The 22,726-nt window shown below is 37.8% G+C and overlaps 1 protein-coding gene across 3 annotated transcripts in view; it reads right to left on the minus strand.

Moving 5' to 3' along the window:
- Positions 1 to 22,726, minus strand: part of Pola1 (DNA polymerase alpha 1, catalytic subunit) — a 313,417-nt gene that overhangs the window by 274,407 nt on the left and 16,284 nt on the right. For all 3 annotated transcript variants that reach the window (XR_007589312.1, XM_050126455.1, XM_050126456.1), the window contains exons 5-16: positions 21,943 to 22,058; positions 21,424 to 21,486; positions 20,482 to 20,574; positions 19,983 to 20,070; positions 19,519 to 19,720; positions 19,254 to 19,432; positions 13,494 to 13,606; positions 12,256 to 12,372; positions 10,914 to 10,988; positions 9,969 to 10,107; positions 8,095 to 8,249; positions 909 to 993 (exon numbers count right to left, since the gene is read on the minus strand). Coding sequence is in view for 2 of the 3 variants with exons in the window: in XM_050126455.1 (XP_049982412.1) it covers positions 909 to 993; positions 8,095 to 8,249; positions 9,969 to 10,107; positions 10,914 to 10,988; positions 12,256 to 12,372; positions 13,494 to 13,606; positions 19,254 to 19,432; positions 19,519 to 19,720; positions 19,983 to 20,070; positions 20,482 to 20,574; positions 21,424 to 21,486; positions 21,943 to 22,058 (1,425 nt within the window). In the remaining variant the exon portion in view is untranslated. The remainder of the gene's footprint in view (positions 1 to 908; positions 994 to 8,094; positions 8,250 to 9,968; positions 10,108 to 10,913; positions 10,989 to 12,255; positions 12,373 to 13,493; positions 13,607 to 19,253; positions 19,433 to 19,518; positions 19,721 to 19,982; positions 20,071 to 20,481; positions 20,575 to 21,423; positions 21,487 to 21,942; positions 22,059 to 22,726) is intronic.

Genomic DNA, 22,726 nt, shown 5'->3' on the forward strand with positions numbered 1-22,726 from the left:
TTAGAATGGAGGGTTAGAACAATCTTTCCCAAAGGAAATCCAATTACCATAAAAGCTTCAAAGAAAAACTTAGCTCAACTTTCTTAAAACTGAGAGGTACTGTGGACCAAGGCTTCTGCTACTACACAAAAGGCTTCTTCCATACAAAGCAGGCACTCACACAGTAAAATACACAGAGATAAATAAGTGCATGCTAACATGAACCAACAACTATTCTCTTCCAAGTATTTCCTAGACTCTCATCAGTATTCCTAGTACTCAAAAAGCCAGACACAAGAGGTTGTTGAAAAGAATCTCTGGTTATGGACTAGAAAAGAATCCAAAAAATATAAAACACTGAATCTTAATTCTTACTTTCTTTTTAAACAAAATGCTTACTTAATCAACCAAGCTCTGAACATGGAATGTCAGACTCCTTGAAGACCAACTCACAAAACACACACATACCCCATTCTATGAAACTATTGCACCTACTGAATTTTATGCATAACCCAACTAAATTCCAGTTTGGCATACTATAATATCTCACAAATAGGTAAAGATTCATTTATTCCTTAACATTTTGCCTCATCACAGATTTTATTCAATAAAACTCAAATTTCCACAGCTGAAAGCAAACATCTTTACTAAAATGTCCTAATTAGGCCAGGCAGTGGTGACGCACACCTTTAATCCAGCACTCGGGAGGCAGAGGCAGGTGGATCTCTGTGAGTTCGAGGCCAGCCTGGTCTACAAGAGCTAGTTCCAGGACAGGCTCCAAAGCTACAGAGAAACCCTGTCTCAGAACCCCCCTCTAAAAAATGCCCTAACTACTCTCAAAAGCAAGTTTCAAAATACAAAGTTACTTATCCAACAGACAAAGAAAAATAAAATCAAAAAAGAAAAATCAAACTCTTAAAAATACATACCACAGAAATGCGTCTGAAAGGGAGGCTTTGGGGGTGCTTTATCTAAAGCAAAACTGTGATGGATGAGAGCTGCAATAGCAATAATCTGCAAAGAAAGGAGCGGGGAAAATCAGATACCTACTATATGTTTTACATTACCACAAGAACTACTAGGAATAATAAAACATATTTTAATACATATAAATTCCTTTCACTTTTTAAAGAAAGTGGTTAAAGCTCTGACAAAGAGTTAGTATCTACACTATAGATAGAACTAAGCATCAAACTAAAAACTGGGGCATGGAACTAAACGAAATTCTTAGAAGAAGAAATGCAAAATGGCTGAGAAGTATGTTCTCAAATATTCAACATCCTTAGCTATCTGGGAAATGCAAATTAAAACTGTGATGCCCACCAACTGATAAATGAATACTGAAAATGGACACATATACACAATGGCATATTATAAAATTCTCAAGCAATGGGCATAGCTGGAAACCAGAACTCTAAGTGGGGTAACCCAAACCCAGAAAGATAAATACCGTATGTTTTCTCTCATGTGGATGCTAGCTGACTCTTTAGAATGTGTGTTTAAACTGAAGGAGCCATAGAAGGTAGGAAACTAGTGAGCAGTCATGGGGCGGGGGCGGGGGGGATTTCAAGAAAAGTGGGATAGAACTCAAGGTTCTTTACAGGTACCAATCACATGCAAACAACCACAGGCTCTTCTACTCCTTCCCCTCTTCTGCAATGATCCCTGAGCATAGATGCCCATTTAGAGGCGAGCACTCCATAGCCTCTTATTCTCTGCACTTTGACTAGTTTTGGATTTCTGTACTAATTACCATCTACTGTGAAAAGAATCTTCTCTGATGAAGGATATACTACTCTATGGGCATTAAGATAAAAACTTATCTAATACTGTTTCCATTTATCAGATTCTTTCCTAGGGCCTATGACCTAGCTAATCAGGGAGTCACAGCCCAGTCAATGGACAGTTCCAGTCTTGAGGTCTGTCTTATAAAACAAGCTTAAAGTAAAATCAGAAAGTGGTTGGTTACTCCTGTAACATTCATATATGTGCTGGCTAGTTCTTGACATTTTTCGTTCTTGTTGTTTCTGTTTTTGTTGGGTTTTTTTTTGTTGTTGTTGTTTTCCAAATTGACACAAGATAGAGTTAACAGGGAAGAGGAACCTCAGTTGGGAAAATACCTCCATCCATTGTCTATAGGCAAGTCTGTAGGGCATTTCTTGATTATTGATTTATGTGGGTGAGCCTAGGCTGGGGAGGAGGGGTGGTGGTGGGGAAGGGGTATACCTCCCCTGGGCAAATGGGACTCCTGATTAGGTGATCCTGAGCTATATAAGAAAGCAGGAGCGGTGGTGGCCCACGCCTTTAATCCCAGCAGAGGCAGGCGGATCTCTGTGAGTTCGAGGCCAGCCTAGTCTACAAGAGCTAGTTCCAGGACAGGCTCCAAAGCTACAGAGAAACCCTGGCTCGAAAAACTAAAAAAAAGAAAAAAAAAAAAGAAAGAAAGCAGGCTGAGCAAGCAATGATAGCAAGCAGGTAAGCAGCATTCTTCCATGGCTTCTGCTTCAGTTCTTGCCTTTAGGTTCCTGCTTTTATTTCCTAACCTCACTGATAGACTCTTATCTGGAAATGTAAGCTGAAATAAACTCCTTCCTCCCCATGTGGTTTTTGGTTCTGGTGTTTGATCACACCAATAGAAACCCTAAGTAAGATAATGTCACTATTGTACCAGTGGACAAATCTTGCCAGGCTGGTTATTGTAACTTTTAGGATTCAAAACTAGGTAAGAGTGTTCAATAGTTTCTTCCCCAGTAGCAAAAGTAGAACCTTCTGGCATTATTAAAGCTAGGCTGGCTAGGTGGTGGTGTTGCACGCCTTTAATCCCAGCACTCGGGAGGCAGAGGCAGGCGGATCTCTGAGTTTGAGCCCAGCCTGGTCTACAAGAGCTAGTTACAGGAGAGGCTCCAAATCTACAGAGAAACCCTGTCTCCAAAACCCCAAAAGCTAGCCTGTATGGATGAAACTTAAACTTATAGGTTGGTAGCAGCTTGATTTCTTTATATTCCGTGACTCAGGTATGTGCTGTCATTTGTAATAGTGTATAACTGTTAAGGGACACTCATAGGGAGTGATACTATTAGGAGGTGTAGCTTTGTTGGAGTGGTTATGGCCTTGTTGGAGGAAGTTGAGAGGGAAACATGGTGAGGAGATAGAAGATAACTGGAACGGAATGCGGAGGTGGATTTGATAAAACCACATATGCAAAGTGACTCCCATTGAAAAGATTTATTTATATGTGTCCACACACACATATACACACGTGTGTGCATGTCACATATAGGTACCCATGGAGACTAGAAGAGGATATTAGATACTCTGGAGCAGGAGTTACAGGTAGCTGTGAGCTGCCTGACATGAATGCTAGAAAGTGAACTCAGGTTCTCTTCAAGAGCAGCATGGATTGTTAGCTACTAGGCCATCTATCTGGGCTCTTTTAACTCTACTTGTAAAAATATTTAAGCAGATTTAAAATTGAGTAAAAATTAATAAAACTAATTCCCATACACTCATAGTTGGGTTTCAATTATCATTTTTCCTAGGTCTATTTCAGTAAGAGTCTTCAAAAGTGTTTTCCAATCTCAGTACTATTGGTATTTGATGTCAAACAATTCTTTAGGAGGGCTGTTCAATGCACTATACAATGTTAAGACTTACTCACTAAGTATTAGCACTGCCATCCTTTTCCCTCCTCATATCTCTGAGTTATACCAACCCAAAACATCTCTCAACATTGACAAGTATACCTTCAACAGCCAAATCTTACCCAGTCAAAAACAATCACTCTAAAAGACCACTTTTTAAAATGTAGTCATGTTTTTTTCTTTTATTTTTAAAATCTTTATTTTTATTTTATGTGTATACACATACATACATATAACCTGTGTACCGTAAGATGGTAAGACCTTATTACAAAGGACACCACATATTTGCGACGTACGACATGAAAAGAAAATCAAGTTGGGAAACCAATGGAAGTTTCATCCATACAGACTAGTTTTAATAGTGCCAGAAGGTTCTATTTGTGCTACAGGGGAAGAAGAGTATTGAATACTCTTACCCAGCTGTGAACCCTAGAAGCTACTAGCCTGGAGGTCAGAATGAGCACTGCATTCCCAGGACTGGTGCTATAGTTAGGTGTGAGCTGTGGGTGCTGGGAATGGAACCTTGGTCCTCTGGAAGAGCAGCCAGTGCTCTGATCATCTATCCGGTCCTTGACAGTCTGTATCTCAACAGGGTTATCTGACACCTTCTCCTGTCTCTGTAATATCTACAGATTCAGTTAGATCAAAAGACTTGATCAAAGCCAGGTTCAAACTGCTTGCAAGATTTTAGATGTGTTACTGATTATTTCTATTAGAAGGCACATGTCTGCTTCTCTGTTTCAGTAATATGAGTGTCCACTGGTGATCGCTACTTAGATCAGTGGTTCTCAACCTTCCTTCTACTATGACCCTTTAATACAGTTCCTCATGTTGTGATGACCCCCAACTTTTGTCGGATATTTGTATACTGTGTGAAGATATACTGCTGTGATTGGTGTAATAAAGAGCTGAATGGCCAATAGCTAGGTAGGAGAGGATAGGCAGGATTTCTGGCAGAGAGAGAGGAAATGAGAGGGATGAATCTAGGTGCAAGGGAGTCACTATACAGAGATGAAGGTAATGAACAACATGTCACAACACAAATTTAAAAATATGGGTTAATTTAAGTTATATGAACTACTTAGGAAAAAGCCTAAGCTAAGGCCAAGCTTTCATAATTAATAATAAGTCCTCAGGTCATTACTTGTTAGTTAGTGGTCCAAATATAGTTTGACAAGAAAGCTTGTTACACCCAACCATAAAATTATTCTGTTGCTACTTCAGAAATATAATTTTGCTACTATTATGAATCACAATGTAAATATTTAATATGTAGGATATTTGATATGTAACTCCCAAAGGGGTCACAACCAACAGGGTGAGAACCAACTTAGACCCATTTCACTAGGGATTACAAATTGGTCGTTTTTTTTTTTCCTCATCATGTACTGAAAACTTGAAAACTTCTAAGTAGAGCAATTTCACATTTCAATTACCTGGCATCAAAAAGTACTTATCCCAGAAAAGTCAAGACAAATACTTGATTTATTTATTTTTTCTTTTTTATGTTTTCAAATGAGTTAGTTCCCTAGTTTCCCTCATAAAGTGATTAATGTAGTGGTATTGTTTGACATTTATGTGTTTATTATAACTTAGGAACTTGTATATCTGATTTTCCATCTGTAGCAGCTATTCTTCTGATGCTCATAGTGCCCCATATTTTGCATAGGAGACTTTTCAACTTGTTTCCTGAGTCACCTGTATCTTCAGAAAATTTTAATAACGCCCTTGCTTTCTGATATAACAAAATGTTCCAGGCTTACCTTATATATTTCCTGCTTTGAATCAGCCTTTTCTCCACAAATTCCTATTCCCTTTGTTAAGAAATGGTATCACTCTAGGAACGGGTATCTCTCTTAATTCGAACCAAGTACTAATTAATTAAATATTTCCTCAATACTTAATTACTAACACTGGCTATCTACTATGTTAACTGATTTGAAAAATCAAGGGCATGGAGCATCGCTCAGTGGTATAATGAGCTTATCAAGTGCAAAGTCTTGAGTCAATCCTCAATACTTCCAAAAATCAATAAGAAAATGAATAAGTAAAATCTCAGATTATATACTAAAAGAAAACATTTGTCAAATGTTATTTTTTAAATCATAAGTATCAAAAAGACTTGGAAGAAAACATAGAGAAGCTTTGATTAACCAAAGTAAGACAAATATACCCATGAAAAACAACAAGCTAGGTGGGGCAGCAGTCCTGTAGTGAAAGCCATTTGGGAGACTGAGGTGGAAGGAATTCATTAACACATACGTTCAAGACCTGGGCAATAGAGTAAAACCCCAATTCAATAGTAATAATAGTAATGATGAATGCCATAGATTAAAACTACCAAATAGACCACAAGTAACAGGACAGAGATTGTTGAGCAGGCAAAGATGCTTGCCACCAAGCCTAAAACCAAAATTCAATCCCTAGGACATGGAGGAAAAAGAGAACTATTGCCTATAAATTGTGCTCTGACCTCCACACACATGTTGTGACATGTATGTATCTACACACCACACTGACACATGCGCAAATATATAATTAAAAAATTTGGAATTTAAAAAAAATAATAATATAAAATACAGGGACATCATGAACACTAAAATCTATGTACAAAAAAGTCAAAGCAGAAACAAAAATAACTGATGCTCAAGTTCCCAACCCCCTACTCTGAAAATCTGAAATTAAAGCATTTAGCCTGTTGTTCCTATACAATATAATCAAGTAATTGCCAGTTAATGAAGGTAACTTTACAGAAAAATTTAACTCATAAACATGGACATAATTAGAAAGCCACCACTCCTACAGTGGCTCTCTAGTGGGGTAAATTGATCTCCTTTTCCCTCTGAATAATATCTAGTAATGGCAATAGGAATTTTTCAGTTATCACAACTAGGAGGAAGTGGTGCTACTTGCATCTAGTAGATAGAGGCTAGAGATATTATTAAACCTGTGACGCACAGAACAGTGCTTCTGAACAAAGAACCACCCCGCCCAAAACATTTGTAGTTGCCAAGGTTAATAAACTTTATGAAGAGCTCATAGAAAAATTTATGATGACCACTATTTGATCCCATTAACCAATCCCAGCAAGAACAGTCTGACTAGGCATTACCTGCCTTCTGAAATATCCAATATTAAGTATATTGGCCACCTACCCATGAATTATTCTGTATAAAAAGCTAAATTTTAATCTATTTGCTACTTTATCGTTAATGTGACACACTGCAGAACAAAGGACAGAATTGAATGTGGCAAACTGTCAGAAATATTTTAGGCTCTTCAGACCATATAACCTGTCATTACAATCTGATTGTTATTGTAGTACAAATCTGAAAACCTACCGTATCTCAATAAAATTTTATTTACAAAAACAGGTGGTAGGTTGAATTTAGCTCACAGGCTACTCTGTGTCAGCACCGGGTATAGAAGATTCCTAATGGTATCCTAACAAACATACACAAAAAATGGGGCTTCCTATGTGATCAGTGGTTTTGTAATTATTCCTTAGCATTGAGAAAAACTGAAAGGCGATGGGTGGGAGCTATTGTCTTTAAAAAAGAGATTCAAGAAGCATAAAAATGAAATGTTAACCTATGAATCTAATGTGCAAATCTGGATCCAAACAAATCAACTTTGAAAATCATGAGAAACAGATTCTTCCAAATATGTGCTAGAAACTGTAGACTGTATCAAGGAATCATAATGTTAAGTATTCTAATAGTGTATTGTAAGAAAAGTGTGCATTAAGTAAGGATGCGAAATGGCAGTCAGTTAAGTGCCTGCCAGGCTAGCATGAGAACGTAAGCTTTGATCCCAAACATAAAAAGTCAGGTGTGGCAGCATGTATTTGTAACCTCAGTGCTAGGAGACAGGCAAATCCCTGAAGCTCCTTGGTCAGCCCAGGTAACATGATTGATGAGCATCAGGTTCAGTAACAGACTCTGTCTCAACAAATAAAGGTAAAAAAAAGCAATCAAGTAAAAGCACCCACTATTCACCTCTGACATTCACATGCACAAACGTGTGTGCACACTTGTACACACTCTTACTAACAAATACATATACTACAAACACATATAAGAAAATATGCATATAGTGAGAGACGTATACCAAAGCATGCTGGGGTAAAATGATAGTACCTTTTAAATACTTATGAAGGAAATGGGAAAGAAGGATACAAACATGTGTCACAAAACATTGTTAACTGCTAAACAGGTGTGACTGACATAAGGAGCTCATATTATTTTCTCTGTATCTACTTAAAAAATAAAAAACAAAATATTTCCAGCAATTTAATCCTTTAAAAACTGTGAAATACCAGGCAAATTCAATCCATTCTCTAAAACACGGCCCAGTGCCAAGTTTGCACCCTTTCCCCTCTAAAAAGAGTAACTTGCTTTTGCAGGAAAGCAGATCAAATTCAGGCAAGTATTGTATCTGAGGCGTAAGTACAAACTCTGCCATTTTACTTTACCTCGTGCTCATGGTTCTTTACATTTTGCATTGTCTCCATGCTGAAAGACATTACCACAAGTGGAGGAGGACTGACATCTTTAATTACATTCACCAGGTCTGGTTTCAAAGCCACCGCCTCAAATTTACACCAACTGATTGGCTGGTTCAAGAGCTCTGAGAAAGAATAGATACAACATATCAATAACTTACTGAAAAAGAAAAAGCACTATAATTATGACATTTTTGATTAACAGATAGTCTTCAAAGCTATTGTCTACTAAGAATGACATAATATAACATCTACCTAAATATAAGCACATTAGTGGGTAGTATGCCAATCCTTGCGTGTCTGTGAATAATACACTTGTGCTCATTTGGGGTGAGTAAAGGAGGAGCAATACCTTTTATAATTTTTTTCAAGGAATCCAAGATCAGCTTTAAAAATAACAGCTGTCTTAGAGAAATTTAAAACATTTTAAAGAGATGAAGACAAAATAGTATCTTAGATACAAGTGCTAAGATGATCAAGTAACAAGCCAGAGACTTCTGTCCATGTTAGGCTGTTCTTCTGTCCCCTCCAAAGGTCAGCAGTGCACTCTGGAGAACAGCTGTACCTTATCAGTCAGGTTAAAAGAACACTCAAAAAACAACTGCCTACACTAAGATGTCCCTCAGACTAAATTGTCAGATATTGGAAATTGATTCCAAGTGTATCACCTATAATCACTCAAGGAAAACATTCGAAAGACAAACACAAAAAAGAAACATTAAATAGACCAATTCTTTAACTTCCCTTAAAAAATCTAAAGAGGATCCCGTGGAAATTCCTAAACAACTCAGGCTGTTGCTAAAACAAAGGGTTACTCTCTGCAAACTGATAGCAGGGCCCTAATGCCAAAGATAATACTCATACAATTCACTGTAGTGTCTTTGGTGTAGGAAGGTACTCTACAGGTTACCGAAAAAGAAATGTGAACACCAACCCAACCACAAAACCTTTGACCTACAATCTGCCCTGCCTTCAAAATAAAACTAGGGTAATGGTGGTGACACAGAACTTGGAGTAGCCAGCCAATATCTGATTTTACCTAAGGTACCCTCTACAAGATAGAACCTATACCTGACACTGTTTGAGTAACCAAGAACCAGAGATTAGATAGCCCAGAGACTGATGGTAAAACCAAACACTACTGATCAAAACAGAAGTATCAGTAAAATGACTCCTAATGATATTCTGCTATATTCTTAGATCAGTGCCTTATCCAGTCACCATATGGCTTCCTATGGAAGAAAGGATCAGCAACAGCCAGACATTATGCAGAAAGAAAGTCTAAATAGGAGATCTCCATCAAATCCCTCCTCGAACCTGTGATTATATAACAGCCAGAGGGGATAGAGAACACCAGGAGAACAAGACCCTCTGAATCAACTAAGCAAGGAGCCTATGAGCTGACAGAGACTGAAGTAGCAAGTACAGCACCTTCAAGAGTCTACACCAGGTCCTCTGTATAAAAACTATAGCTATTAGCTTAGTATTTTCATGGGACTGCTAACTATGAGAATGAGGGAGTCTCGGATTCTTTCTTGTGCCTACTCTTGGAACTTTTTTCCTCCTGTTAAGTTGTCTTGTCCAACTTCAATATGATAGTTTTTGTTTCATCTTATATTTTATTTTATCGTGTTTGGTTGTTATCTCTTAGAAGCCTGTTGATTTCTAATAAGAGACAGAAGGGAAGTGACTCCAAAGGAGACAGAAGGCAGGAAAGAACTCGAAGGAGTAGATGGAGGAGAAACTATAATCAAGATATACTCTATAAGAAAAAAATCTATTTTCAATAAAAGGAAAGAAAAGTGAAAAAAAATCTCAGGAATCTACTTAGCATTTTTCCTTACGTGGATTTTTTACTTCAAGCCAACAAGGTCCTTTTATCTTTCTGTTCATCAAGAACAATTCCAAGCTAGACGTGTTGGTTCCAAATACATGAGAAAATGTTTCACCTTTCAAATGCTGTGGAAGCTGTGGCATTTCCGCCTGAAGAAGAAAAAAACTTCATTTTGTTTAAAACTATTACTTCGCATTTTCCCGTTGATATTTGAAATAAACAAAGCTTCTATGGAGCAACAGAAGAACCCCTTTGATATATAGGAAATGTAATCTACTACAAATGAATCTGAAACAATTCACAATGGAAAACAAAAACAATTCACTATGACAAAATAGTGCACCTTAATGACACCTGTTAGAAGAAAAATAGGACAAGTAGCTTCCTCCAAAGAGAATGTCTGTCCAGAGTTGTCCTGTCTCACTAATAAAGAATAGCCAAGTAAGTACCACTCCATTAGAAGAATGAAAGCAATAGAATGGGACTCACTAAAATTGTTTTCACGTTATTTTTCATCATCATCACTGTCAAAAAAATTCCTTTTCCAACAGCAGGATCAAAACACCAGAACAGAGGTAAAAAGGTAACAGTCCAGCTAATACCCAAAGCAACCACTTTGCCTCTCAGAGGAGCAGGAACAGCACTGTAGCAACTCCTCTCTCACCTTTCCTCTGCTCACCAGACATTTCTGTAGACTGATGAAGTCCAACTCCATCATGCAGCACATCTGTTCCACCTGACAAATGGCTGTGCTATTTCAACTTTCTTATTTGAAGATGTGTACTTGAAAGGCAACATAACTTATGCTCTATTACTTAATTTTATCTATTTCAATTATTAATGAACTGTAGGCTTCAAGAATCCTGCCAATACTCCTAACTAAAAGCCAGATGAAGATTCAAAGATAAAAAAAAGTCATTCAAAACTAAGCCCCAGTTTTCTTTGTCTGACTTACCGAGTATCTAACTTCCAAGTACTCAGATTTTTCTGGAACATCAGGTATCTCAAAAGCATAGTTCTTTTCTACTGTCTGGGTAAGCAGATATTTAAAAAAATTATCAGGACAAAGTCTTTGCAAAAATTAAATCAGCCAGTATGATATACATATAATACATGTCCGCATATTTAATCATAAGAAATCTAGCATCCTAACAGAACACCAAAATAAACAAAAAGATAGTTTTTCTCCTTTCAACTAATACTAGAAACACCTACTGACAAAAATATTAAAGAACATCTCTTGAACACTAGAGAACTTATTAAATAAGTGCATACAAGGGGAACAATAAAAGACTGATTTCTTAAAATGCACTAAATCATTGCTACTATTTGAAATTAAACAACTGCATCTTGCTGTAAAAACTGACATAAATTCACTTCATATGCAGTATCAGCTATGTGTTAAAAATTACTATAGTATAAATTATCACCTAATATGAATTAAGTGATTTAACTCTGCAACTTTTGCAATACGGCTCCTTTTTCAGCACAGAAAACTGACTGCACTTTCCATAGTTACACAGTAGTACACACAGGGCAAAGTTTGAATACACAAGCAATCCAGCCCCAGCACCTACATTCTTTACTATCATACATAATATACTGTTTCCAAAATTTTTGGTTTTGGAGTTTTTTATTGCTGTCTGTCTGTAGTGATGGTGATCAAACTTGGGGTTCTTTGTACTGTTTCTGGAATTTTGAAGATGTGACTCTCAATTTCAAGCTCAAATAATTAAGAGTGTTAGCCTATCTTTAGCAACTCAATCCTCCCTTTACTGAAACCATTTATATAGCCAGTATTTTCAAATGGGCTACAGTTCCCACATTCATAGCCAAAGGCATCAATAGCTTAGCAAAATCAAGACAATACACCACACAGATCACACAAAGAGAACATTTTCATTCTGTCAGAAACAGTATCATAGGCATGGATTTTTAAAGACAAAGCCTTACCCATGCTCTTAAGCAAAATTGCACTGGCAATAACTAGTATAAACAAATCAGAATAGTTTCTTCATTTCAGAAAAAAATACATGATATATTGTAGAAACTGGGGGCAACTAATTTGCTTCAAATCATTTTTCTATTCAAATTCATGACCATTATTTTGTAAGTGATTTTAAAAGAAACAAAGTAGTTTTGCAAATTTAGCATACTGTTTTTACATTCACACCTATGAAATTTCCATTTAATGAGTTACAACTATGCAGAAGGCATTGTGCATGAATATGCAGTTAACTATCTGGCAAATCAGAAAATAAACAAGAACCATAAAAAATACAGTATCAAATACAAACCTTGGACTTGAACTTCATTATTTTATATTTTGCTGCAATTTTTGAGTCAAATTCTTCATAAACATCCTTCATTGTAACTGGAGTTGTTGTTTCTTTCCCTGTGTTTAGGTCAATTTTCTGTTATCCCATGGAAAGAATAATGAAGGGAAAAGAGTATAAGTCTTCTCATCCATGAAAAACAGAAGCCTAAATCAATTTTCACCTCTACTCATTTAAACATTGACTAGCAGAGTCTTACAAATAAGTGTGAAGGCAAAGACTTAAAATGTATCCTAAACCCAATGTCAAATCCCTCCAGTGCATTATAAAAGCCAATCAGAAATAAAGATGACCAATCCTAAAAAATGGGAAAAACAAGTTTTAAATCCTGGCCCAGAAGTTCCACAGTTAAACTAAGATGGAAAGGGGAAAGGACTGGGGCTTAAAGGGATTCGAGATGTTAAAAGTATAGATAAAGAAGGGAAAGGATTCTCCAAATAAAGGGGTGTCGTGCTGTGTCCGCAGGTATCACTGGTCCTCTCACAGCCTGTAGATGCTGAAATAAAAGCTGCTGTTTGGTAACTGTCAAAAAAAAAAAGGTTAAGGAAATGGAAATGATTTTGTTAATTAGTCATGGAGATGATGTTACTGCTGCCTAGAGAGCAAAAGCTTGAAAACTGAATCAAATGCCATTGCAGAGACTTAGTTACAAGTCCATAGTGCTAGGCAAAGGGGGAATAGAAAAAAGTAAGCATTACATATATTTTAAAATTTATAATTTTTTAAACTATGTCTATGAAGCCTGGCACAGTGACACATCTTTAATCCTGACACTCAGGAGGCAGAGGCTCGTGGATCTCCATGAGTTCAAGGCCAGCATGGCCTATATAGTGAGTTCCAGGCCAGCCAGAGTTTATGCATTAAGACCCTGTGTCAAAAATAAACAAACAAAAATTTTGTCTATGTGTGTGTCTATGTATATGAAGGTGCCAGTGGAATCTAGAAAGAATGTCAGATCTCCTAAAGTTCCAGGGGGTTCTAAGCTACCTGATGTGGGTGCCAGGAACTCAACTTGGGTTCTCTGGAAAAACAGTACCAGCTCTTAACCTCTAAGCCATCTTTCCAGCCTCCAGCAATATATATTTTAAGTTTTTATTATAAAAATAGAAAAACTCAGTTATACTTTATTTTTATACTTTTTAAATTAAAATTGTGTCATTCACAATTACTGAGATTAAAAGGTAACCACTAATGTTTACCATTTCACGGGGAAGGAAGTAAAGTGTTCGCTCGATGTTTTTCACCATAACACAACAGCTCACATGGATTTGGGCAGATTCGATCCACACTTTGCCAAACAGAAAAACCACACCTGAAGAAACAAAGGAAAACAAAAGAAAATAAAACTTTCAAGTAAATCGAATTAAAGGGGCAAGTCAAAGGCCCAATGAATTGTGTTCACATATTATACCTAGTTCATATTTGTATTCCCTTATATTCTTCTAAGATCACCAGGTAATAAATACTGTAGCATTAAAATGTGGCTTTGCAAACATCGAGTCACTATTCATAAAAACTGGCTGTCAAGTAAGAACTCCAAAGATTTGATAGCCAACTCAAGAGATGGTCAACTTTGCAAATTCCTGGGCTTCGTGAATTATGAGTAATCAGTACAGCCACTAAAAACAGCCACTGATCTTAAGACACTAAGAAAATTCTGACACATGCAAAGGTTACTGTTCACAAGGCCAATTACTCTAGTTTCCAAGACAGCTCATCAGTGTTTGCTTTTGTCATCCTGGCATAAAGAAATAAGACCACCCAAGGATTTTCATTTCTGCAGATGATTAAAACTCTTACAAAGATTGTGTAATTTTCAACAAGGAGGTGGGGTGTATAAGTGGGGAATATAAAGAGAAGGAAAGGGAATACAGAGAATAATTTTTAAAAAATCTTCAGAGTAGCACAGAAAATTAAAAGTCATCTTTACAACAGTTAAAGATGAAAAAAACAAAATTTCATGCAAAGAAAAAATGAAGACCCTAATATTGGATTCAAAGATTCAAATAGCTCATTTTACAGTCAAACTAATATCACACTTCATGCAACACATTTGACACTGTTTATGCCTCATTTGCCACAAAAAGATCATGGTAAACAAAGATTACATTCCTCCCCCCCAAAGTTACTAGCTGAAACCAGGTGCAGTCAGGATTATTCAACCTTGAAAAAGTCATAATGAAGACAGGATATGTTCCGATATGCAAAGAGTAAGATTCTTTTCATAATTATGGTTCATTCAGCAATAACTGACTGACTTAGAATCTGGAAGAAAGTGAGCAACAATAACGGGGTCTTTAAGCATACTCCGTTCTTATTAGCAGCATTGACTTCACCAAAGCTTAGTGATCATTAGCAACCATCATGATGAAACTGTTCAACCCCTTAAGATTACAGCTTTTAAAAGCTATTTTATTTAACCCATTGGCATCATAAACAGAAACATATGCCACTGCAGAGAATGCAACTTGAGAAGTGCCACAGAAAAGGGAAGTGGACTTAGAGAGGGAAACAGAGACTTATGACAGGAAAGGGCCAAGGGTACATTTTTCAGTCATGCTGGAGATTGAACTCAGGACCTTACGTATTTTAAGCACATGCTCTGCCACTGAGCTATATTGCATGAAACGTATTTTACATTTATTTATTTTTTTGTATCAGTATTGCTCAGGTTGCCCTCAAACTTCTCAGCTGAAGAGACCCTTCCACCTCACCTGGGTAACACAAGAGATCCAACCCTGTTGGCAGAGGTATGGGTGAGCCAGTCTTAAGTTGTTAGTGTAGAAGAGCTGACCCCACTACTCATCTGTCGTTCAGGGGTGGAGGAAAGATGTCCTCTTACTCCCTGCTACCTGCAACAGACTAATGCGATCACCCGCCCCCTTGCCAACTGCAGCACTCAGGAAAGCGGGCCCTGCTCCTCGCCTAGACATTACAGCAGAGTTGGCCCTGTTGTCTGAAGTATGACCCACCCCATGTTGCGAGCAAATGAGAGCTGTCCCCAGCACTCATCTGACATGAGGTCACATGGGTAGAGAAATACCATCCATTCCCACACCAACACACCCCCCATCAATGTCTGAGACAGGTGGAGGAGCTGGTTCTGGAGTCATAAGAGTGGGAGGGCTGTCCCTGAGGCTCACTAGCTGCAGCACTTGGGAGAATGGACTCTGCACCTCACCTGAGCAACATAGCAGAGCTGACTCTGATAGTGTAGGTGCTTGAGAGACAACCCTGAGGGCAGGAGAACAGGAGAACTGGTTCCATTCCTTACTCACTGCTGCAGGGGCAAAGCTGGAGAGTTCACCCTGGTGGTGAGGACAGGGGAGAACTGGCAGGCTGACCAACCCTGCAGCTGCCCAAGCCCAGAACCAGGATTAGGAAGGGGCCCACCCCAATATCCAACCCATTTATGTTCTTCTGGAGCACATGAAGTGGTCTGACCCTGACTCAGAGCTGCAGGATCTCCAAACCACAGGGCAAAAACAGGATATCCAAGAATCTCAGTGAGGGCCCAACAATGATGGTGTAACAGAAACCAAGGCCTTAAACCAGACCAATGACGCTTTGCAAAGAATACTTGCAAGTAATGATATAGGGACAAAGGGGTTTACTGTGTGATCCACTGTGTCACACTGTAGCTTCTGTGATAGAGATTTTTAATTTTTCCCTTTTTTCTTTCTTTCTCTTAAATTTTGTTTTATTGGGGGGGGATTACAGGAGTAGAGGGCAGATGCGAAGGGGCAGGGAAATGAATGGAATCAAGATGCATGATGTGAAAGATACATTGAATAAATAAAAATTTTAAAAAAGCAAGAATCCACAACAACATCACAAGCCCTAGCTAAAGTGGAGTTGGTTAAGATACCATTTCTGAGCTTGACTATAACTGCCTAAGAAACTAAGATAAGGCCACATGCTACCTAAGTGGTTCTGAGAGAACATATAAATATTTGCTAAGAGGAAATATATTAATGATCTGACAATTCCTCTAGGAACCATTAACATTTTTCTAGGTAATATCCAGTTAGCTTTATTTAAATCAGGTCTCCAAGTCTAACAGTTAGTCATCCTTCTTACATACTTGCTTTACTAATATACAGTTATTCCCTTGTTTCATTAAATGCAGTCTCTAGGAAATCATTCTGAAAAATACCACTTATATCCACCACAGATCCCAAGATATCTAAATGCAGACAATTCTATTTCAGGTGTATATGGTATTTTATACTAATCAAACAGACCATGGTGACTCTGATCCTTTAACAAAGATTCCTACACTATACTGGGCCCACAGGAAATTCTCCTCATCTCTTAATTTAATCAAATCTATAAAGTCTGCCTCACAAGTTATAAACATATATAAGGATGCAGATGTCAGTATACAAATACCTGAGGTTTTGGCATTTATATATTGGGAGGGGGAGTGTCAAAGTCAGAGGATAACCTTCAAGAGTCAACTCTCTCCTTCAACATGTAGGTTCTGAGGGCAGAACTCAGGTCACCAGGCTAATCAGCCTTTACCTGCTAAACCTCTTATAGCTCCTATTGTAAAAAGACTAACTTTGAGGAAAGGGTCCTTATGCTGCTTATAACACTTTAATTCTACAAAACTAAATTTTTCCACAGGTCTTAACAGAAAACAATACAGAAGACATGAACCCCAAGGCTAACAAAGGCAGCTAGCTACTCAAATGCAGTTGTAATACCCACAGCTAAGTCATTCTGAATGCCAGAATTCATTTAATGAATCATGGTAAGTAAAAAGTTGTTTTCCCTTCTGTTGATGAGCAAAGAGGCTAAAGACAAACACACACACACACACACACACACACACACACACACACACATACATTTCCACTACTTCACTTGGGAGTACTTTTTAATTTCTTAAAAACTTAACCTGAAGAACATAAAACAAGTTCAATCTGGTAGCAGAGACACAGACCCAGAAACAGCCATAGAAAAGACATCTGTTCAGTTCAAGGAGTGGTGTGGGAGGTCCTTCTGTCTATGTGTTGTTTTTATTGGTTAATGAATATTGACAGGGCAGAGTAGAGCTAGGTGGGGAAAACTAAACTAAATACTGGAGAAAGAAGGCAGAGTCAGGGAGAAGACATGTAACCCCACTGGAGACAGATGCCAGATCTAGACAAAACTTTACCCAGTAAGCCACAGCCACATGGTGATACACAGATTAATAGAAATGAGTTAAGCAAAGATATAAGAACTAGCTAGCAATATGCTTAAGCGATTTGCCAAGCAGTGATTTAAATAACATAGTTTCTGAGTGGTTATTTCGAGTCTGGGTAGCCAGGAACAAAACAAATGGCTCCTACTACTAAGAACCTTCTCAGACAGGTATTTGTGTTCAAAATGGAGTAATATACCTCTGACATCACAATGGTGTTCTGAGCTTAGGTGATTTTTTTTCCCCTACAAGAGGGAATAACAATATCCTCACTGGATGCTCAGCCCTACAAATTCATAAAGAATATTCTCTTTGTTCTATTACTGGACAGCCATTTTAGTCAAGCCACTACTAGCATTTTGTGAGTCAAGAATTTACAGAATTAGCTCATTAGAATGACCAGGGAGAAACCCGGTGTGAAACCTGGTGGTGACACACACCTTTACTCCCAACACTTGAGAGGCAGATCATGTGAGTTTGAGACAGTGCTAGTTCCAGGACAGTCAGGGCTACAAAGAAGAACCCTATCTCAGAAAGCAAACAAAGAAAAAAAAGAAGAAGAATAACCAGGGTCAGTCTCGACTCCTATTTCCTGGCCCCATACAATCTACAAAATGTTTGCATCAAAATATAGTTAAAATCTCTTTACTTTTCTATTTCTTTCTTTCTTTCTTTTTTTTTTTTTTTTTTTTTTTGGTTTTTTGAGACAGGGTTTCTCAGTAGCTTTGGAGCCTGTCCTAGAACTAGCTCTTGTAGACCAGGCTGGTCTCAAACTCACAGACATCCGCCTGCCTCTGCCTCCCAAGTGCTGGGATTAAAGGCATGCGCCACCACCGCCTGGCTACTTTTCTATTTCTACATAGTAATCAGGTTCTAATTATCTAACACTTCTACCCTAAACTGACTGGTCTTCAGGGCTTCCACAATTCCCTACTGCCCCACTCCAGGCTCCAGGCTCCTTGAGTGCTTACACACACACACACACACACACACACACATACTTCTCCACACATGTCAGCGCATTCCTGTTAAAATGTAAGGCCAATTATGAGATCATAACACACTACAATTAAACCTTCTGACTGACACATTCTTCGAGTAAGATTGACATTCCTTGAGAAGACTTTTAAGGCCGTCAGTATCTAGCTGTACTAGCTAGTTTTGTTTTGTTTTGTTTGCCAACTTGACACCAGGTAGAGTCATTTGAAAAAAGGGAAGCTCAATTGAGAAAATGCGCCCACAATATTGGCCTGTGGTCAAGCCTGTGGTACACTTAGTTGATTAATAATTGATGTGTAGGGCTTCCAGTTCACTGGGGACAGTGGCACCCCTGAGCTGGTGGTCCTGGATACTAAAGAAAGCAGGCTGAACAAGACACAAGGAACAAAAAAGCCAGAAAGCAGTACTCTTTCATGTCCTCTACATCAGTTCCTGCCTCCAGGTCCTGCCTTGAATTCCTGCTCTCCACCTCAGTGTGTATTTATTCTCTGTTGAATAAAAAGACAAATTAGGCCAAGTGTGGTTGCGCATGTCTTTAATCCCCAGCACTGGGGAGGCAGAGCCAGGTGGATCTCGTGAATTCAAGAGCAGCCTGGTCTACATATGGAGTTCTAGGACAGCCATAGCCAGATCCTGTCTCAAAAAAAAAAATAATCAGTTAAAGAGACAAATTACTATCTGATTCCATTAGAACAAAGCCAGTAAGAATCACTAAACTATTTAAAGGAAAAGGCATTACAGTCTATACTAAAAGTCTAAGTATGATTACCTGGTTGATTGTATGGATCTTCATAAGCATCCAGCCAGTAAAATTGAAATACTTGTTCATCATCTGCCCCTTTTACTAATGGGAGGTGACTGGAATCCACTTGAACTTCCTGAGCTAAGAAACTGCTTTCATCCTCCTGATCCATTTCCCAACAAGACACATCTGGGAGAAAACTTTCTCTGCAGAAATCACATTTTCAAAAACTTTATAATCCAACAGAATAATTAGAGTACTATTTTTCTGAAATATTATAAAATTTACTTACAAGAAAGATGTGGTCCCTTTTGTAGGATCTGCCTCATGTTTCACCCTCTCTACTGGCTCATTCTCTTGGTCACAAGTCTTGGCAGTCACAGGCTCCCCATCTACCTCCTCAGCTTCCATGGGCTCATCAAAGTCACAGTCTTCAAACTCCATTATCCCTGATTCCTGCTCATCTTCTGGACACTCTGTTTGGGCCAGCTCTCCTGTAAACATCACCATATGTTCCCATCACATGCTAGTGTCATGGGCCACAAAGCTTACTCTACATTGAAATAACAGCCTTTCCCTATGTTATATTTCTCTTTAATCTTCAGGTTGGATGCTTTTAATTTTTACTACTATAAATTCAACCTTTCATGATTAGATGTGCCACCTTCAAAATTACCTCCACCCCTGTATCACCAAGCCTCTATGTGTTGCAGTTACTGTTCAACAACTTGTACTTCTGCCTGACATGAGACTTACCAGCAAATTCAGCACATTTAAGAGGAATGGGAGTTAACAGAGGTTCCTTCTTAAGGACAGGGGAAGCAGGTTTTCCTGAAGGAATTGCCTGTAAATGTTTTTAAGGGTTTAGTCAGTTAGAACTGCATACTAAAAATATGCAACTGTCCTACTCTGACCAAAGATAATGACAGTTCCCACTTATAAAAAGATTTGTGTATTATTAATGTAATGGCTTCAATTATTTTACTGTTACCTGGATTTACACACAAAAAAATACTTGTTTCCAGGAAGAAAATTATTGCATTTAACACAGTTGTAATACCTATAATAAACATGTACTAGTTACTACAAAATTTACTACAAAAATGCAGGCACATGCTATTTTTGAAATACATGAAACTATATACTGAATGGAAGTTCTAATTTAAAAGAAACAAAACAAATTCAAAATCATCATCTCCTTCATATAGGCAAATAAAACAAATTTAAAGCAGAACAATATTCCTCCAGAGTTTACCTTAGGGGTGTGCACTGAGAAAGGATTGAGCAAAGCTCCAGTGGATCTTTTTTTCTTTGGTATCAATACAGGTGGTGGAGATATTTGAGATATCTAAAAGGAAAGAGAAGACAGACATTTCATTGTCATGCCTGATTTACCACATTTCTTTGCTTATACATAATAAGTAAAGTGTTTTTCCTTCCCTGCCCCCCAAACAGGATCCATGTTCATGTACTGCAGTTACTATAGCAACAATACTACAGAAATCACTAGAAAACCAGAAGAGATATTTAATCAATCCCTAACTACCTTTCTTTCAAAAATTTAACATACTCTCTTCACTTACTCTTTCAGGTATTATATTTAACATCAAACAAAATAGAACTACATAGTGTTGGTATTAGTCAATCAGTAGTCACTTAGAAAGAAGTACACCTCTAAATAAAAGCTTAGTCTTTATGAGATATGGCCAAATCGCAAAATTCACAGTGTAAAAGAGCCTGTTTGAGTTCTACCAAAGGCAGCTCACTTGCTCTTCCTTCACTCCCACTCAGAATTCAGAAAGGGGTTCTCATGCCTAAGTGTGCTGATTGACAGGCTTCAATCTATTTATGGAACATACACTATAGCAACAAAATACAAGCAATGAAAATTCACAGAACCAACTACTGGGTGGATTCTTACTACTTCCAACACATACCCACACAGCCCATCTACATAATCTTAGAGCAGTAACAGTTGGAAACTCGTCACCTAAAATGGTGAGAAGAAACCTAAAACAGTGAGAAAAAACTAACTTGGGAGCTTTTGTTTTTCTTTTCTATATGGGGGGATTTTGTATGTGCATGTTTGGTGGTATCCTGGCACATTTCTTTCTAGTAATAGTTTGTTTTGTATAATTACTGAACTGTTTCTTCAGTCTATGCCCCTGTATCTTATAACTCCAGGAAATTCACTTACCTCAGTGTTCAGATCCTGTAGAATGTCACCTAGCAGATCATCCTTGGACAAGTCTACTGCTTTCTGTATAGTATATAAAAATTTTTTTAAAGTGCAAATGAGATTCTGGATTGAACTTTTTCATGCAGACCACACACACATTTCTGAGAGGAAGAACCTGATCAAATCAGTCCTTCACTGCTCACTCTCATCTACTATTCAGATTTTAACAATCACCTATGCATATCTAATTAAATTTATACTCCCAGCCTCTATTTTCATTTTCACTCCGTAACTCTTGCTTGTCAATAAAATTAAAGAAATTGTCATTTCAGCACTTCTATTCAATTTTCTTTTGTCTCCTAAGTTGAAACCACTGAAGTACCTATATTCACATAAAACCTAAATTCATCTTACTAAGTGCAATTCATAGAACGTTACTCAAACATGTATTGAGCACATACAATTTGGGCAATGAAAAATTAATTTCATTTCATTTCATAGAGGGGGAAAAACAATATAAGGAAACCTGAAACTCACATCTGCAGTTTTCTTCCCAGCACTAGCAATGAACATTGCCTTGATATTGTTTGGTTTTGTCACTGAAGGTTTCTTTACATCCTTCCTGTCCTTTCTGTGTGCTCTGCCATCACTTCCTGTTGAAATAAAATGTATTCAGAAACACGAGCTAGATGGAAAACTAAAGCCTAGTTGCAGTCACTTATTGTCTGTATATGAGAGCGTAAGAAGAAAATAAACTAAGAATTCAAAATACAAAATTGGGAAATTCTGCAGAAGGTACACAGGAAAGTCTTTTAAATGAGATAAACTGAAGAAAAATGAAGACTAAATTATGAGAAGCAATGAAATACAATGAGTTACATATCGGAGGAGGGGTAGGTGACTAGTTGTAGGAGACTGCTCTTTCGTTTCCCGAACACTCCGACCCAAATAATCACAGAGAAACTATATTAACTGCAATACTGTTTGGCTAATAGCTTAAGCATATTTCTAGGTAGCTCTTAATTCTTAAATTAACCCATTTCTATTAATCTGCGTATCACATGAGGCTGTGGCCTACCAGTAAGGTTCCAGCCAACGTGTCCTTCTCCTTAGGCAGCTACATGTTGTCTGACTCTGCCTACTCACTCTCTCTCTCTCTCTCTCTCTCTCTCTCTATATATATATATATATATATATTCCCAACTGGCTTTGCTCTGCTAAGTCACTGGCCAAAATATCTTTATTCATCAACCAATAAAGCAACACATACAGAAGGACACCCCACATCAGTTAGTAGAAATGCAAAGCTTTTACAAAGGGG

Source organism: Alexandromys fortis, unplaced genomic scaffold (genome assembly GCF_014885135.2).
Source record: "Alexandromys fortis isolate MF-2015 unplaced genomic scaffold, M_Fortis_MF-2015_v1.1 scaffold_256, whole genome shotgun sequence".
Taxonomy (NCBI): Eukaryota; Metazoa; Chordata; class Mammalia; order Rodentia; family Cricetidae; genus Alexandromys; species Alexandromys fortis.